This window comes from Furipterus horrens, unplaced genomic scaffold (genome assembly GCF_987537825.1).
Source record: "Furipterus horrens unplaced genomic scaffold, mFurHor1.1.pri manual_scaffold_4, whole genome shotgun sequence".
Classification (NCBI taxonomy): Eukaryota; Metazoa; Chordata; class Mammalia; order Chiroptera; family Furipteridae; genus Furipterus; species Furipterus horrens.
In genome coordinates, this window is record NW_028327174.1 from 55,774,049 (window position 1) to 55,791,764 (window position 17,716).

Consider the following 17,716-nt stretch of genomic DNA (forward strand, 5'->3'; position numbering starts at 1 on the left):
TCACCTGCTAGTATAAAGGGCGGGTGTTACAATGCAGGGACCTTAAAAAGGGACTCAGAGACAAGCGGAGAAAATTAAGGGAAGCAGCTCAGAACCTCAGTGGACAGAGGAAACCAAAGCAGAGACGCACACAACGGAAAGAATCAGGCTCTGAGCAAGGGGAAGTGGACAGAGATTCCACAGGGACTGGTGCAAGGCAGAGCCGGCTGGATTTGAGAAGCAGGCACCAAGATGCTGGGGAGCAGAGCTGTGATGCTGCTGGTGCTGCTGGTGCTGCCACCCTGGACTGCTCAGGGCCGGGCTGTGCCTAAAGGCAGCAGCCCTGCTTGGGATCGGTGCCAGCAGCTCTCACAGAAGCTCTGCACACTGGCCTGGAGTGCACATCTACCAATGGGACATGTGGTGAGTGGCAACCTCTGGGACTAAACAGAAGCCTCTCAGAGCTCTCCAAGGATGCAGTGGAAGACTCCGTGGCCTTGGGTGGAAGCTGGAGGGTTAAAGGTCATCAGGGAGTGAGAGGACAGGGGAGTGGGGCCCCTAGGAGAGTCATGGATCTCAGAGTCCACGTAGAGTTTGAAAGTACTTATTTTATGCTTTTGCTCCATTCTAGGATCTACCAAGAGAATCGGGAGAAAAAGATGACGAGACTACAAATGATGTGCCCCGTATCCAGTGTGAGGACAGCTGTGATCCCCAAGGACTCAGGGACAACAGCCAGGTACTAAGATGAGGCTGGGCCACCAGGAAGCAGTGAGGATGTAACTGGACACCATGGTGAATTAGTAAAAGTTCTATCTGACCTTGTCCATTGAGACTGCTATAACAGCATACCATAGACTGGGTAGTTTAGAAACAGAAATTTCTCACAGTTCTGGAGGCTGTGAAAAATAAATTTCTCTAGGTTCATGCCCAAGATCAGGGTACCAGCATGGTTGGGTGAGGGCCCTCTTCCAAGTTCTATCCTCAGAAGGGGCTAGTGAGCTCCACGGGTCTCTTTTATAAACTCTAATCCCATTCATGAGGGCTTCACCCTCATAACCAAATCGCCTCCCAAAGGCCCCAACCTCCTAATATCATCACATTGGGGGTTAGGATCTCAGTGTGAATATTTGTGGGAACACAAACATTCAGACCATAACTGTGTCCAGGAAAAGACAAAAGAACTGGGTGGGTCTTTGGTGAATGGAGTAGGAAGAGTATTAGTTTTCTTTCACCACTTTTTCTCCCTAGTCTTGCTTGGAAAGGATCCATCAAGGCCTGTTTTTTTACGAGAAGCTGCTGGGTTCAGACATTTTCACAGGGGAGCCTTCTCTACTCCCTGATGGCCCTGTGAGCCAGCTTCATGCCTCCCTACTGGGTCTCAGGAAACTTTTGCAGGTATGAACTAGGGTAGCTTGGAATTTCCAACAGACTGGGGGTGGAGGTGAAGGATCTAGAGTCCTCTCTAATTGTATTCTTCCTTTCAGCTTGAGAGGCACCACTGGGAGACTGAGCAGACTCCAAGTCCCAGTCCCAGCCAGCCATGGCAGCGCCTCCTTCTCCGTCCCAAGATCCTTGGCAGCCTCCAAGCCTTTCTGGCTGTAGTTGCCCGGGTCTTTGCCCATGGAGCTGCAACCCTGAGCCCCTAAAGTCAACAGCTTAAGGATGGCATCCAGATCTTAATGGCTCAGCAATGCTAAGATGTGAGCCAACAAGTCAATCAGTCCATTAATTCTAATGGGACTTCCATGTGTTGAAAAATTACCAATACTGGCCAACTTATGATGCTGACCTAGGACTTGTTGAGTATTTATTAGATGGGAAGGAAAAATTTGGGATTATTTATCCTGTTGGTAGCTATTTAAGGGGGAGGATTATTTATTATATTTATACTGAATTATGTACTTTTTTTCAATAAACTTATTTATGTGGATGAGTCTCCTTTCTAGGTTGGGTGGGAAAAAAACAAATGAAAAAATAGGGACAAGGGACTACAATATGCATCCTTCTACTCTGCAGAACTATGGTGGAGAGGGTATTATTTCCTTTTGAACCCCTGGAGTATAGCACAACTGAGGTCCTTTTGTCATAATCCCTATATGGCTAAGCAAAATGAAAGAGATCGCAAGGGGTTGAGATTAGGAAATAAGGCACCTCTCTTGTTTCCCTATCTAGTGCCTCCTTCCCTGCTTTCTTGGCCAAGAGTATATTTGGCCAAAGTCAAAATCCCCATCACTGCAGATCAAAGTCAGAATTGTTTGAGCAGGAAGGGCATTCTAGGAAGATAACGGTAAATCCCCCGAACTAATGAGATTCTGTGTCAATGGATCTCTGTGGGCCCTTCAGAAGGGACTGTGATTACCCAAAGGGAACTAAACTACCTTAGAAAGAAAGTGTATGGGAAAAGGCTAGTGATTATATCCTTTCCTTTTTTTCCATCTTCACAATATCAAAAGGATACATGGGCTTTGGAATCAGACAGACCCAGGTTTAAAATTTGGCTGTGGCACCAACCAGCCGAGGAACAACTGGCTAGTTTAACTGCTCACCACCACTCCCTTTTATAGCTTATAGCCGCCCCCCACCCCCGACTGCCCCTACCCCCAACCAGAGGACTCTATGGGTCAGGAAAGGCTGCTCTAAACAGGGAGGTAAGAAGAAGAAACATAACAAAAGGGGTATACTGGGGTGAGTGGAAGACAGGCTATGATTTGCTGACCTTGATCCTACATGACCTGTTGGTGTCTTCAAGAACATTAGTCTTTGTGAGCAGAGAAGTAAGAAGTTAAAAGAGGAAACACTTCTAGATCAGCACAAAGTTTATTAGCCACTTCTGCTCAGATGGGCCTTTCTGAAGAGTACTGTTTCTCTCACACAGATTTTCAACCGATGTGCCACAAGAATTAAAAAATAAACAAACAAAAAACAACAGTCAACACAACAATGGCCATCTGGTGTGAATGAATCAAAATTATTCCTATTTTTCTGTCAGATCAGAAAAAAATGTTTTTTGTTGTGCCACAGAATTTTAGTAATTAGTTTATGTATACCATAAGATGAAAAGGTTGAAAATGGCTGCTATAACATACCAGGCAGGAAACAGCCACATGTACAGGGCCTCAGTTTCATTTACATCTCAAGTTTTACTAGAACCACACCTTAAAGCAATAGCAGTTGTCCTGGGGTTCCCTGGGAATGGCTAAGGTGTGACATTGTCCAGAGCTCCATGATAAACCTTCAAGTTTCTAAGTTCCAGGAACTTGATCTTTGCCCAGGTCCATGCCCAAGGAATAGAAACCGTCTTTTTGGGTAAACAATATATTGTACAAAAGAAAGGGATGATATCTTAATAGAGAAATATCTAAGACTCAGGGCTTCTCTATCTCTGTAAAAATACCAAATTCTATCCATACTATAAAAAGCAATTCCTAAATTCCCATCGACCATACCATCCCTGGCCTCCAGGAGCGATTTGCCTCATAAGCATTGGGAAAGTGGAGACCGGGCAGAATAAGTTATAGTGCAAAGCTTCACAGGCACATTAGGCTGGCAGGATTATTTTTCGAGGGAGCAATGGGTGTGGCCAGCTTGAGAGGCAGGGGAGGAGACTTGTAAGAAGAGGAGGTCTACCTCTTACTCCCTTCCCCAGATGGGAGCTTCACATGGTGGCTGAGGCTCTCAGTCCTTGTAGGAAAAGAGGAAATTTAGGACTTGAGTCCAGAGTGAGGGGAAGAAAGGGAAAGGTTATGCTAGACATGAAGGGAAAAATGGAGTCCTATCATGTGTCAGTTCCCCACTAATGGCCAATGCTGGTGGGCACCAGATTGGTCTTACTAGCTATTAAAATGCTGAAATCCTTCCATACTGGAAAGCAGCAACTTCCTTGAACTCTCCACATACCTAACTGTCCTGGCCTGCTCCTAAAATCACTACATGTCCCAGCACAGACCCCAGGATCCTAGTTAGAGCAATGACCAACATATGGCCCACATTATGCTTATACTTTTCACTCCAAATCACAGGGTTAACCCAGCTTAGAAGGGGCACATGCCTGATTTCCCATCCTTAGAAAACAACATCATGATGTGGGGGTTAGCAGGGGTGAAACACATGGAAAGAACAGAGGAAACATAGTTCCTAGTATTCAGAAGGAATCAAGGGCCCATCTGTGTAGAAATGGCTGGCATGGAAGATGTACGTCTCATCTGCGGTGTTCTGGCCAGCTAATAGTGGGTCTCCATTTGGCATGATTTCTTCAATCTTCATACTGTTTCTGAAGACTGCATAGTCCAGAGAAAGAAGTCAGGCCCTGATCTTAGGCAAGGAATTCCCCAACCCAGTAAGGAAAGTGAGGGCTGGAAGGACCTGAAGGAGTACTTAGGTGGGCCAGGAGTTGGTGTGTACATTTACTAATGAAAGGAATTACATGGAAATGAGCCTCCTCTCCAATGAGGAGCTTAGATCTGGGCCTTTTCTGTAATGGGTGAGGGAGGGGAATTGGGAAAGGGAAGGTACGCCGTTTCCCCGGCCTATCCCATCACTTACTTTCCATTTCTTCAGTGTTCAGGTGTCTCAGATCATGGGGCAGCTCCGGCTCTGGCTCTGATACCAGCTGTGAAATAGGCTCTAGAATAGGCTCCAGCATCAGTTCTGGTCCCAGGTTTGGCTCTGGTACACTCTGCGGTATTGCACCTAGTGTGGGCTCCAGTGGTGGCCCCAGATCCAGCCCTGCCTGTAGCAGTGGCTCTAAGCCCAGGCCCAGTTCTGGCTCTGGCCCTGGTGCCAGCTCTAATGACTCCACTTCTGGCTCCAGATTAGGCTCCAGCAGTTGTTGCGGCTCATCTGCCTGTCTGGTTATCCCAATACAGAAAAAGGAGGAGGGCTCAGTTGTTTAGGTGAAGTGGGGAATGGTAGAGCAAGCAGAGGCTACCTCTCTAGTCTAAAAAGGTAATAAAGCAGAGGACTTAAGAGCACAAGATTTGCTCTGCCCTGCCCAGGTAGCTCAGTTGGTTAGAGCATTGTCCTGATAAGCCAAGGTTGCAGGTTCGATCCCCAGTCTGGGAACATAAAGAGTCAATCAATGAATGCATAAATAAGTGGAACAACAAATCGATGCTTCTCTCTCTCTCTCTCTCTCTCTCTCTCTCTTACCCCTCCCCTTCTCCTTCTCTCTAAAATCATTAAGTAAAAATTTTAAAGAAAAATAAAAAATAAGTGCAGACTTTGTCTCAATTTTAATCTTATCATGCAAGTTAACTAACTTCTTTGAGCCTCGGATGTATCATCTGTTAAACTGGGAACAAAACCTAATAATACTTGAGAGGCAAGAGGATGGTTAAAAGCAGGGCTTTGGAATCTGACAGATTTGGGTCATTTAGTAGATATGCACCTTAAGCATATCACTTCACTATGCTAAACCTCAGTTTCCTTAGCTGAAAACAGTAATAACAGTGTCTGCCTCACAGGACCATTATGAAGATATGCCTGGTACATAATAAATTCATTAAATGTTCCTACTCACATGAATTCTCATAAGGATTAAGTTTTTAAAAATGTTCCAAAAATATTCAGTACCATGTTTGGCATCAAGCAGATGTCCATTAACATCAGTGATTATGACCATTATTATGGGGGAACCCTGTGGAGACAACCTAAGGATGGCAGCAGGAGAACAGAGGAGAGACAGACTAGAAGAGCAGGAAAAAAACTAGAGGACTGGAGAGCATGAGGTCATAGGAAAGAAGGCCAGAGAGACTGGACCTGGGCAGGTTCAGTACGCTATGTCAGCCAAAAAGGGTTGGGGGACGGCTGAGGAGTTCACATCTCACCTGTTAGAGACCACAATGAGCTTATGTTTCAGGTATTTTTTTCGTTCCTGGAGATTAACTGTGGGGGACATACACAAGAGGTGGGGAAGTCAGTGGACTGGACACAGACTGTTGGTGTGACAGTCATAGCTCCTTATTAACTAGCAGTGTCCCATGAGCAAATCCCTTAACTTCTCTGGTTATTGGTTTTCCCACGTTTGTAAGAATGGAGTTGGAACTTTGGAGACTGGCAATCTACCAGTGAAGTATGTCAATGACTCACCTTTGTCCTCATAGTAGCTCCCAAAAGCCTTATCCCGGGGGATGTTGGGGTAGAGGAAGCATAGTGGGTTCTCGGGTATGTTCTCCTCAGTGAGCAGCTGGTAGTGCTGGATGATTTTGGTCAGCGGGAGTGAATGCAGCACCTCCTTGGTGAAGGGCTTCACAGAGTAGATGACCACCTTATCTAGAAAGTAGAAACAGGAACACGCAGGCTGGAGGGAGGAGCTAGGCCTGGGAGCTGCCCACCATGCCTGCCCAACCCCAGACCTGCTGAGGGATTCAGGACAGAGTCAGGGGAGCCAGGGAAGGGCAGAAGGGCAGAAGGGAGAAGTTGTGGGAAGAGCAAGGCAGAGCAGCTGACCATCATCCTGGTGTTCCACCCAGGAGCAGGTAATGCCCCCTTCCGATGTTTCACTGAAGCGCAGCAGAAAGGTACCAGAGATGGTCTTCTTCAGCAACTTGCGCTCCTGTCTCCGGCTCACAAAGCCCATGATGCGCCTGGAGCAGAGAAAGCAGCTGAGAGGCCTGCCTGCCTCCCTGATTTCTTGGATAGGGAGAGAGTGCCAGGTTTTGGCGCTGACTCTGCCCCTTATAAGCTGTTCCACTGTGGCCAAGTCACTCGTTTCACTGACAATATCCATATCCCAGGGTTGGAAGAGGTGTGAGGATTCAGTGAGGCCATCTAGATCAAAAGCACCTTATAAAAGGCCAAGTGCTGTACAAATGGGCAGGCTGTGTGGTGGAAAGAGCAAAGGTTTGGGGTCAGGCAGGCCTCGGTTTAAATTCCAACTTGGCCCCTTGGATAAGTTCTTTAATTTCTCTGGGCCTTAGTTTCCTCACTTGAAACAAGGGTGGCAACACCCACCACTCAGCATGGTTTTAAGGATTACTTGAGAGAATTCATGAAAGTACCCAGCAGGATCTGGAACACAACAGGTGCTTGACAATACTGGCTCTGACTATTATTGCAAATGTGAGGGAGTGTGACCATGAACCAGTTTTCACTCTCGCTCCCTATTTGCCACCTGAGGGTGCACATAGTCCACTCTCAAGCCCAGAAAGGCAACTGGGCTTGGGGAAAGGGAGGCTGATCAAAGTCTTACCCATCATTCCAGAGGTCCTTCAGGTGGTCATGTACTAGGTCCAGAATTTTGTCTAGCCATGTCCAGAATGGTAGCTTTCCAGGGGGGCTCTCTCGCTAAAGGAGGAATGGAAAGGCAGGAAGAGATAAGGAGTTGCCCTTGATGTGGGGAAGGAGTGATGGGGAGGGGCAGGAGTCTGGACTGGAGACTAGGATCTAGCTGCCCAGGATGCAGGGCATTACCTTAATGAAGTCAGCCCAGGACAAGAGCGCCCCCTCCTTCCCAGAGTTCCGTCCTGTGGCAGACAGACAGACAGTCCAGATGATGAAAGGAGACAAGGCCAGGGCTGTTGGGACAGGAAGGACAGAGGGCTGGGGCTGAGAGAAAAGGAGGTTTGTACCGAACAGCTTGTCCTTCAACATGCTCAGCTGGTCCTGGTCGAGGCCTCGGCCAACGTAGGATGAGAACTGCCAGCTGAGAGCAGGGCCCAGCAAGTTCCAGGGGGCCTTGGGGGGGCTGGAGAAGAACTGCTGATTCTATGGGCGTGGGAGGTAGACAGGATGGCTCAGAGCAGCACCCTCACACCAACCTGCCACACCCCTCCCAACCACCCTTACCTGTTGGCCCCACTTCCTACCTGGGGGTTTGAGCTGAGCAGATTGAACCAGAGAACTGAGGCCCAGGCAACTGAGAGTTGATTCATGTTAGAAATAATCACCACAGGGAGGGTGTCTGTCTAGGGAGGAGACAGGGATCACAGAGGAGGCTGTGATGATTTTAGCTGCAGACATTTGGTAGGGACAAGGGGTAATATTTCACCCTGAGGGATTTCTGTGTAATCCTTCCTTATGCTGTCTCCCAAATCTGTTTCATCTCTCCCTGCCCTCCATTTTTACTCACTTTCAGTTCCTGCTTCAGATCTTGGTAGGTGTATTTGACTGTGAAGCTGAAAATGTGCAGTTCCTCTGTCACACCCAGCAGACCCTGGGACAGCCAAAGACACAGTGATCAGAGGGCCCTTTGGCACGTTCCTTCTACCCCCCAATCCTCTGTCCAGGCCTCACCTTATTGCTGCCCTTTCCTGAGCCACCTGAACGTTGCTCCAACAGAGTCTGTGAATTGAGGGGAAGGAGAAAGAATGCCGGAGGAAGAACCCCAGCATCCCTGGGACCCCTGTTTTGCCCTTAAGACTTCCCAAGTCCTGGGAACTTGCCCCAGCCTGTTCCACTGGACTAGAAACTATAGCTACCAGTCCTTCTTACCAGGTAGCCGAAGTCCCAAATTAAGCCCTCACTCTGCCCTTTCTTGGGGGTCAAAGTTTTCTGGTTTGAGGGCACAATGTTGAACTTCCGAAAGCTATTCCAGGAGGAAGAAAAGATATGAGAGACAGGAACAGAGTTATTCTAAAATTCAGCAGGAAAATAACCAAAGTTCCACTTCATTTCAGACCTCTCCATCTTTCTCTGCTTATATGCTACCCAATCAACACCCTCCTTGTTTGTGCCCCATCACAGCTGCCACATATGGTTGTGCAGGTCATGCAGTGCATACACATTTGCAGCATTTTTGTTAGGTACCTACCCTTGTGATTGAGGAGGATTCCTGGGAAGAAATTAAAAAATATATATCAATCAATCATTGGGAAGCAAAACAGTGTAGAAGTCCACAAGCTATATGGACTTCCACAAGAGACATCGTCTCTCTGAATTTGTTTTCTTATTTGAATGGAGCATTGAGAATATCTAATTCATGGGGTTCCTAGACAATTAAATGAGTATTTGACAAGCTGCATGTCACATACTAAGTGCTCAACAAAAGGGATGAGTTATTATTTCTATGAGGTAGGTGTCCCCTCTACCCTAGCAGCCCACATCCTGGCCACTCCTTGGTCCTACCCTTCACCTGCTCCAACTTACCCGTCAATACAGACTTCTGCAGTGAGTGACTCATTGCCTTCCTGGAGTCTTACCAGCAGCCTGGGGAAAAGAGGTGAATGAGAGAAGTGGTCAACCTCAATTCCCTGTATAGACCAGATGTTTGAAAAAGATAAGGGAAAAGATTAAAAGAGGTGGGCTGATTGAGGGGGAAAAAGAGAAGAAACAGCCAAGAGGGGAAAGCTCTGTAAAGCCAGAAAGTGAACAGTGCGAGGTCAGGAAAAGGGAATCGGAAACAAATTCTGAAACAACAACCTTGTTCGGACAGTGAACTTGCTTCCAGTCCTCAGGATGAGGGGTCGGTGGAGAGTTTGAGGCATACAGGGCTGAGTTTCTACCACAAAGGCTCTGGGAAGAGAGACGTGGAGAAAATATATAGCTCAGCATCTGTAAGAATGGCTCCCCTTTTTCCTTCCCTCTGCCCTCCCTAGAAATCCCTCCCTGGCCTCTAAACCTGTGGAGCAGACGCTGTAGCAATTCTGTAGCCTGGGCCTTCTGCAGGTCCACTCCTTTGGTCAGAGGGTCATTCTCATAGGTAACCAAGCAACTCAATCCCTTCAACTCCTTCAGCAGCTGCCGCAGATGAAACAATAGCTTTGCTCCATCTGTGAACCTGAGTGACAGAATCCAAGGAGAGAATCCATGAGTTTCCTGGAGCCCCCAAACAGACTCTAAGACAGCTGTTCTCAACCTGTGGGTCGCGACCGCTTTGGGGGTCGAACGACCTTTCACAGGGGTCGCCTAAGACAATCGGAAAACACATATATAATTACATATTGTTTTTGTGATTAATCACTATGCTTTAGTTATGGTTGGGGGTCACCACAACATGAGGAACTGTATTAAAGTGCCGCGGCATTAGGAAGGTTGAGAACCACTGCTCTAAGGGCTCCCCTTTAACTATATGGAGATTTAGAAACTGATTGGGACAAAAGAAGAGCATGATTCATAATCCAAGGAATAAAAATCAAAGCGACTTTCATATTAAACTGGTAAAAGATTAACATAATAAAACTAACTTTCATATGATGCTTGATATGTACTATTTCTTCTAAGTACTTTACACATGTTAATGCATTTAATCCTTACAAAAACCCTATGAAGTCGGTACTAATATTTCCCCCATTTTACAGATGATAAAATTGAGGCACACAAAAGTTAAGCAACTTGTTCAAGGTCATAAAACTAATAAGGAATAAAGTTGTATGTAATCTCAGGCAGTCTGGCTGCACAGTTCGTACTTTTGACTTCTATAATTTGTCTCTATTAAAAAAAAGTAGTAATAGGCAATATGACAGGAAAACAATCATACACTACATATAAGCAAACAAATTGGGATAGCAGTTTGAAACTATTTTTTAAAAGCCTCAAAAAATGTGCATACATTTTATAGTATTTCATTTCTGAGATACATCCTAAGAAAATATTCAGACACATAGACAAAGACAAATGTACCAGGAAGTTCATAGTTTTGTTGTTTGTAATAGAAGAATTAGAAACAATTGGTATTAGGTATATAAATTATGGCATATTCACATCATGAACTACTATGCAACATTAAAAATTACATAGGCTCAAATATTGAACATGGAGAGATATCCAAAAATATTAAATTTTAAAGTTACAGTATGGTATAGATATGGTATGATTTTTAAAAAGATTTTATATATTTACTTTTGGAGACATAGGAAGGGAGTGAGAAAGAGAGGGAGAGAAACATTGACATGAGAAATAAAAATCGACTGGCTGCCTCTTGCATGTGCCCCAATGGTGGACCAAATCTGCAACCGAGGCACATGCCCCCACCAGGAATTGAACTAGTAACCTTTCACTTTGTAGTCGGCCCCAACCAACTGCACCACATCAGTCAGGGTTATATATGATACAATTTGATTTCTGTTTAGAATAGATGTTATTTTTGTGCACAGGCATATGAATAATCAGAAAAAAGTATGTAAAAGCATTAACAGAGGGTACCTACCTCTTTGTGATCAGATTATACATGGATGATTTTTACTTTCTTTAGTTTTTTCAATTTTTCTTATTGTTGTTCTATTACAGTTGTCCCAATTTTCCCCCATTGCTCTCCCCTGCCCTGCCCTCCCCCACCTCTCCCACAGTCAATCCCCACCCTGTTGTCCATGTCCATGGGTCATTTACACTAGTTCCTTGACTAGATCCTTCCCCTTTTTTTCCTCCCTTCTCCCCTGTCCCCTTTCTCCCCTCCCCTCTGGTCACTGTCAGTCTGTTCCTTGTTTCCATGCCTCTGGTTCCATTGCTCATTTTGTTTGTTTTGTTCATTAGGTTCCTGTATTAGGTGAGATCATATGGTATTTGTCTTTTGCCACCTGGCTTATTTCACTTAGCATAATAGTCTCCAGTTCCATCCATGCTGTTGCAAAAGGTAGGAGTTCCTTCTTTCTCTCTGCTGCATAGTATTCCGTTGTGTAAATGTACCACAGCTTTTTGATCCACTCATCTACAGATGGGCACTTAGGCTGTTTCTAGGACTTAGCTATCGTAATAATGCTGCTATGAACATAGAGGTGAATAGGTTCTTTTGAATAGGTGTTTCAGGATTCTTACAGTATAATCCTAGCAATGGAATCACTGGATCAAAAGGCAGTTCCATTTTTAGTCTTCTGAGGTAATTCCATACTGTTTCCACAGTGGCCGCACCAGTCTGCACTCCCACCAACAGTGCACTAGGGTTCCCTTTTCTCCACATCCTCACCAGCACTTGTTGTCTGTTGATTTTTACTTTCTTTTCTCTTTTATGTTGTCTGTCATTTTTTCAATTGGTATACATTATATTTATAATCAGAAAAAGCAATAAAGCTTTTTTATTAAAAACAATGAAAGAAAGCAAGGCATGCCCTCCCTCCTGCGGGCATGCTTGCACCCTTGTCTTACCAGTCTTCTCCCATAGGCGCGCATCTCCTAAGTTCTAAGGGACCCCATGAGACTTGCAATCAGGGGAGCCATGGGCAGTGGCACTTTGTCTGGTGCTAACCCCCTGAACCTGTCTCCAAGGCCCTGTTTTCTCTGACTCTCCAGTAAGCTGACAGCAGCCCTGCCTTTGCTCACTTTTTTCCCATAAGGTTTCTAGAGAGCCAAAGCAGTTCTCTCCTGTTGCTTTTTCTGTCCTAGGCCTTTTCTAGTTTCACTGTCCCCAGCTTTAATAAATGTACTCTCAAACAAAACAAAATAAAACACAAAACAACAAAACAAAAAAATCAATACAACACCACCATTATCACCAATGAGGAAAGGTACATACTTGAACCCAGAAATACCACTTCTGGCAACTTACATTACAGAAATAATTAGGAATATAAATAAAAATGTAGCTATGAGGTTATTTAAATAATTTAAATATTGATCATGTATTTGAAGCCCTATATACCTGTTTTTAATTTACCTGTATATTTTTAATAGTTTAAATTATAATGAATTTCCTCATGAGAAAATATTTAAAACAGTAGGTATTTTTCAAGTATATTGAAGGACACATTCCTTTTTTTCTTACATCACAATAAAATTAATATAAAATAAAAAGTTTACTGGAAAAATAGCAATAAATTAAAAACAATCTTAATGTCCAAAAATAAGAGTTCATTCATTAAACTATGCTACCTACATATAAGAAACTATAATGCAGACATTGAAAGTAACATGGAGGGGGATAAGTAAGGGAAGGGTTTAATTAAAGAGCCTGTATGAAAGACTCATGGACATGGACAATGGGGAGGGATATGATTGTGGGAGAGGGGATGGGTTGGGTGGGGGAGAGAAATTGGGGGAAAAGGGGACAACTGTAATTGAAAAACCAAAATAAAAAAATTAAAAAAAAAAAAAAAAAAAGAAAGTAACATGGGTAAATATTATAATATACTGCTATGTTAAAAAAAAACAAAACAAAACAAGCCCACATGTCTCAAAACAATATGAACAGTATGATTCAATTTTTGTTTAATAATGTTACAGTAGATACATCTGGGTAGTAAAGTAATAAGTAAATTTTTTTGCATTATATTCATTGCACACAAAAAAGTAGAAGATATGTTTTTCAGGTGATTAAACAGAAAAGACTCTGGCCCTGGCCAGGTAGCTCAAGTTGGTTAGATTATCGTGCAGATTCAATATGCAGTCAGGGCACATACAAGAAGGAACCAATGAATGCATAAATAAGTGGAGCAACAAATTGATGTTCTCTCTCTCTCAAAAAATTAACAAATTTAAAAAAATAAGGAAGGGGTAAGGGCTCTAGGCTTCCTGGGTAGTGAGAAGGAAGATCAGAGTGCAGTTGTAGTCAGATAAGGAAGCTGGGATCATTCTGGGGAGCAGAAATTCAGGAGAGCAATACCTCTTGCCATATATAGGGCATTACAACTTAACAAGCACAGGGCAGTGGTTAGGACTAGGGTTGGATGAGTTTGAAGGCAGGGAGATCGCCTCTTACCACTTCTCTAGCTGGAGAAGTTCTAACCCTCCATCCATGGGGGCTCCAATGCAGGCTTTCTGTTGCTGGGCTTTCCACTCCTCCAACTCAGGCAGCAATAGCTCAATTAGGGTAGTTAAACGGCCTAGCAGTGCTCTGGAGGCATCCAGCACCTCCTAAGAAAGACAAAAGTGAGTACTGAGCACCTCTCACCATCACCCTCCACCATTAGCTGGGGATAAGGGGACAAAGAAGCCAAGGCTAAGAGGCCAAGGCTCCCAGGTCCTTCATTTTCCCCAGTTCCCTGCTGCCCACTCCCTCTGTCCTTTGCCACCCACCTTTCTCCTTTTGTCCAGTTCATTAAGAGTTTCCTGCAGAAGCTGCTGCTGTCTGGTATGATGGGGGTCCAAAGAATGTGTCTTCACTGGATGGCAGGAGCAGGAAGTGAGACAGTACTCAGACCTAGGACTCCTTCCCCTCACCTTCCTAACCTGGACCTTAGTCAAGAGTCAGGAAGGGGGAATTCTGAAGGAAGAAGGGAACCAAAGCAAAGCACAAGCACCTCTGGGCCCTCAGGTGAATTCTCAATGGTCCTGCTTGAAACAGAAGCCCACTCTATCTGCTAAAGCATTTTCCTATGCATCTCCTCCAACATTCACTAGCTGTCCCTCAGCCATACCTCCAGCCCGACCTCCACAGCACACCTTGGCACTTCTAGCTTCGCATGGCAGTGGGACTGTGGCCAGTGGGGTGTAGCCAAAGGTGATTGTTTACTGGGGCTTTTCCCTTCTGCTCTCTTCCACCCTTGGCCTTTCCATCCTTCAAAGTGCTTCCTACCTTTGGCCTGGATATTATATCGGAAGCAGAAGACATCTTGCTGGTCTTTCAGTTGACTGATGGACTTCACCAGCTTCTGTAGCAGGGATAAGACCCAGATAAGGCTGCTTCTGTGGGAGGAGGCGGGCTGAGTCCTGCCCTCCCTTACTCTTGCCACGTTTACCAACCTCCTTCATAGCCCTTAATTCCAGGATCCGGGATTCAATCTCATGCTGCTGGCTCTCTACAGGTGCTTGGAGGGCTGGCTCTTCTTGCTCCTGAAAAAGAGGGTCTGAGTACATTCAACTCTGACCTTTCATCCCTAAAATCCAGGCCTGAAATTATACAACAGGCTATTAGGGAATCTTATTCTGACACAAATTTTCTGAGTCCTTTCCATGGTCCCTCTCTACTCCAGGAGTTTTCAATATCACCAGCAAATTGTTCTTACCACTTGAGCCCTCTGAGCCTGCATCAGAATTCTTTTTTCTTCCAGAAGGAGATTAAAGATCATCCCAGCCAATTGGTTAGGACCCCGAGGAAAAGCCTGCAGGAGGCAAAGAGTACTGATCGAACTCAACTGCCTTCAATGAACCTTCCCACCAGTGAAGCAGTGCTTTCCCCTCCTTCAGGGTCCCTAGCCCTTCCCCTTCTCACCATTGGTCCCCAAACCCTAGCCTCTTCTCAACACTGGCCTTCTCTCTGCCAGTGAACCCTTAAGTTCAGGTTCTGTTCCCCTTTCCCCAGATCGGCCGGCCCCTGTCCCTTTGCATCGCCAGGTCCCGTTCCATACCCCAAACCCTACTTCTCTACAGCTCCCGTTCCTACTTTGTTATTCCCAGCTCCTCCAAGTACCTGAATGTCCCGACAAAATTTTCGCAAGTTATGCTGTAGCAATAAGCACTCAGGGTCCTGGCTGCAGCGGGCACACTCATAGTTTAGTTGGTCCAAGAAGTGGAGGAATAGCATGTTAGCCTGGGAATCATCATTGCCCAGTGCAGCTTCCTCCCTGGGGACCAGGAATGACAAAGATTAGTAAGTATTTCAGCAGGACTGCCATTGTCTTGAGGCCTTCCGACCCTCTCTTTTCCTTGGTGTCTCAAGGATCCTGGGCGCTCAGAAGAAAGAAACTATTTTCCTCATTCTCCACCCCTCAACTTCCTGAGGACCTCACCAGTTTTGGTCTTCAATCCAGACAGCCAAGTACTGTCGAATGTCCACCGGCAGGAGGCTGTTTGTGTAGAGCTGGTGTAGCTGATCCTGAAATGGGCTGTCGAGATTCTGCAGCATCTCCCACTGCGCCATCTGGGATCTGAGTCTGAATTCAGGTTCCTAGTTGTAAATTTTGCTGGGCTAAATCATCCACAGTCTCATGATACTTTATTGTTACAAATTAAATTTTTTAATAATACAGTTAAGAAAAAAGGGGGGTGTTAAGACTGACCCCATTTCCAATCTTCATCCCTTCCCCTCCTCTCCAGAAACCAATATTATTAATTTGGTACATATCCTTCCAGGGAGTACTATTTAAGAGCTCCAACATGTGGGCCTTTTTGTTTTAATGGTAATTTTCAAACACACACCAAAGCAGAATGAATAGTAGAAGGATCATCCATGTAACCCATCCTTTGTCTTCAACAAACATTAATGACATTTCTACCATTTTTATTTTATCTACCTTCCCCAATAAGTTTATTTTAAATTTATATGTTTGTATTTGTTTATGCTGGAGTTCTTAGAGGTATTGTGAGTCATAAGTATTTATTTCAGCATGATCCCTGCTGGCCACAGAGCTTTTTCAGGGGCTGAAACCTCCTTGGAGATAAGGTACATTCCATAAACTGCTTGCCATGTAGGAAGGCTACATTCCAAATGTTTAAATGCTGTGTAAGGGGTATCCCTAAGATTGTGTCACTCTTTATGACTTCTGTTGATCTCTGATTCTTCATGTGGATTATCAACTTTTTCAGAGATCCAGAAATTTCACTCAAAACTGGTCTTTGCCTGTCATCAAGTAGACTGAGAAGAGAATCTTTCTATCTAGCTTGCTCTGTCTACTACCATTTGTCTGTTTAGGAAATTAAAACTTATTCTTGTTGCAGCCTGAGCCTAACAGAAAAGAACATACATGCACATCAGTGGTCTAAAAATGTCACATGATTTTATTACAAATCAAAGAAAAATGTTTGGGCTGGGAAAAATATTTTTCCACCATAATGAATAATTATGAGCTGCCTTTCTACCTCTAGGGATTAGGAACAGGGGAAGGAAAGGATTGGGCAGAGGCTCTTATTTTTCATTTTAACCCTTTTAGTAGTGCTTGACTTTTTAAACTATGTACACCTGTATTGCATTTTAAAAGACAAATGAAGAGGCCCCAGTTCTTAAGGAACTAATTGGCTGGTATTAAAACAGTAAAGCAGAATAAGAAACAAAAGGGAAAAAACACAAAAACAAAGGGTCAAGGCAGCAAGTAAACCCAGAGGTTTAAATATGAAAACAAACAAAACTGTTTTTTTTCAAAAAATTTTCAAATGTTCAAGAAGCTATTCTGAAATGAATTTCATTTTGTATGTGATCTTAGGCAAATAGTTTCACCTTTCTGTATCTTATAATTTTTAACATAATAAGGATGATAAATCATATCTACCCTTAGACATTGAACTTTTTGGGGGGTCGGGGGGGTCGGTGATGAGGATCAAAAATATAACAGACCAGAAGGTTAAAAGCGTTGGCTAGCCCAAGCTGGTGTTCAGTGGATTGAGCACCCGCCTGCGAACCAAAAGGGTCACCAGTTCTATTCCCCGTAAGGGCACATCCTGGGTTCTGGGCCAGGTCCCCAGTTGGGGACGGGGGGCGCGAGAGGCAACCACACATCGATATTTCTCTCTTTCTCCCTTCCCCTCACTCTAAAAATAAAATTTTTTTTAAAGCGTTGGCTAATACACTAAACCAATGCAACAATGCCAACTTTTGGGAGTCTGCAGGGGAATTTTGGGAGCGGGGGGCATTATGTTTGGGGAGCAAGGCCGTACAAGAAGGCGGCGATCAGGATGCGGCAGGCGACAGCTCCTATTTCAACCTGGGGACTGAGGCTGACCCCTTCAGGACACAGCCCCCGGGGCCTGCCGCACTTCCCAGGAGGAAGTCGCGTCTCCACACCTAATCCCTGCGCACCTGCTTAGGATCCGTACCTGGTTAGGGTCTCAGTCCCCTCTCCCTCCAGTGGCTCCGGTCAGGGTTTCGGTTTTCCAGAGGGAGCTCCGGCACTAGCGGCTCCCGCCCCGCCCTCAATTTTCGTCCCGCCTCTGGGACCCAACCCGCTCGCAGCAGGTTTGCGTGGGTAGCTGAACCCCCCAGCTCCCCATTCCCAGC

General features: G+C 45.0%; 2 protein-coding genes across 6 annotated transcripts; one reads left to right on the forward strand and one right to left on the reverse strand.

Moving 5' to 3' along the window:
- Window positions 1–1,846, forward strand: IL23A (interleukin 23 subunit alpha). Its single transcript, XM_090275612.1, has 4 exons — window positions 1–402; window positions 611–718; window positions 1,231–1,377; window positions 1,467–1,846. The coding sequence occupies exons 1-4, from the start codon at window positions 232–234 to the stop codon at window positions 1,626–1,628; spliced, it is 588 nt and encodes a 195-aa protein (XP_090131738.1). The 5' UTR covers window positions 1–231; the 3' UTR covers window positions 1,629–1,846.
- Window positions 1,847–2,780: 934 nt separating this feature from the next.
- Window positions 2,781–17,678, reverse strand: STAT2 (signal transducer and activator of transcription 2). Of its 5 annotated transcripts, none has more exons than XM_090273410.1 (24): window positions 17,536–17,673; window positions 15,516–15,659; window positions 15,197–15,350; window positions 14,793–14,888; window positions 14,530–14,619; window positions 14,363–14,438; window positions 13,864–13,949; window positions 13,547–13,701; window positions 9,539–9,697; window positions 9,340–9,432; window positions 9,067–9,126; window positions 8,732–8,752; window positions 8,413–8,506; window positions 8,215–8,262; window positions 8,051–8,134; window positions 7,788–7,886; window positions 7,551–7,686; window positions 7,393–7,445; window positions 7,172–7,266; window positions 6,430–6,566; window positions 6,070–6,252; window positions 5,808–5,865; window positions 4,525–4,829; window positions 2,781–4,259 (listed from the first exon to the last, which is right to left on the reverse strand). In XM_090273410.1, the coding sequence occupies exons 2-24, from the start codon at window positions 15,644–15,646 to the stop codon at window positions 4,117–4,119; spliced, it is 2,556 nt and encodes an 851-aa protein (XP_090129536.1). In that variant the 5' UTR covers window positions 15,647–15,659; window positions 17,536–17,673; the 3' UTR covers window positions 2,781–4,116. The 5 variants fall into 5 exon arrangements, with proteins under 5 accessions (XP_090129536.1, XP_090129537.1, XP_090129534.1 ...); XM_090273411.1 differs by having other exon boundaries at window positions 17,519–17,673; XM_090273408.1 differs by having other exon boundaries at window positions 15,516–15,673; window positions 17,536–17,672.
- Window positions 17,679–17,716: the final 38 nt, after the last annotated feature.

Excerpts from the sequence above, each read along its gene's own strand:
- IL23A (XM_090275612.1), top strand. The coding sequence starts at position 232 with ATGCTGGGGAGCAGAGCTGTGATGCTGCTGGTGCTGCTGGTGCTGCCA. Across the intron at positions 403-610 it reads ATCTACCAATGGGACATGTG|GATCTACCAAGAGAATCGGG; the intron begins GTGAGTGGCAAC and ends GCTCCATTCTAG. Across the intron at positions 719-1,230 it reads GACTCAGGGACAACAGCCAG|TCTTGCTTGGAAAGGATCCA; the intron begins GTACTAAGATGA and ends TTTTCTCCCTAG.
- STAT2 (XM_090273410.1), bottom strand. The coding sequence starts at position 15,646 with ATGGCGCAGTGGGAGATGCTGCAGAATCTCGACAGCCCATTTCAGGAT. Across the intron at positions 15,351-15,515 it reads TGGATTGAAGACCAAAACTG|GGAGGAAGCTGCACTGGGCA; the intron begins GTGAGGTCCTCA and ends CCTGGTCCCCAG. Across the intron at positions 6,253-6,429 it reads GGTGGAACACCAGGATGATG|ATAAGGTGGTCATCTACTCT; the intron begins GTCAGCTGCTCT and ends TCTACTTTCTAG.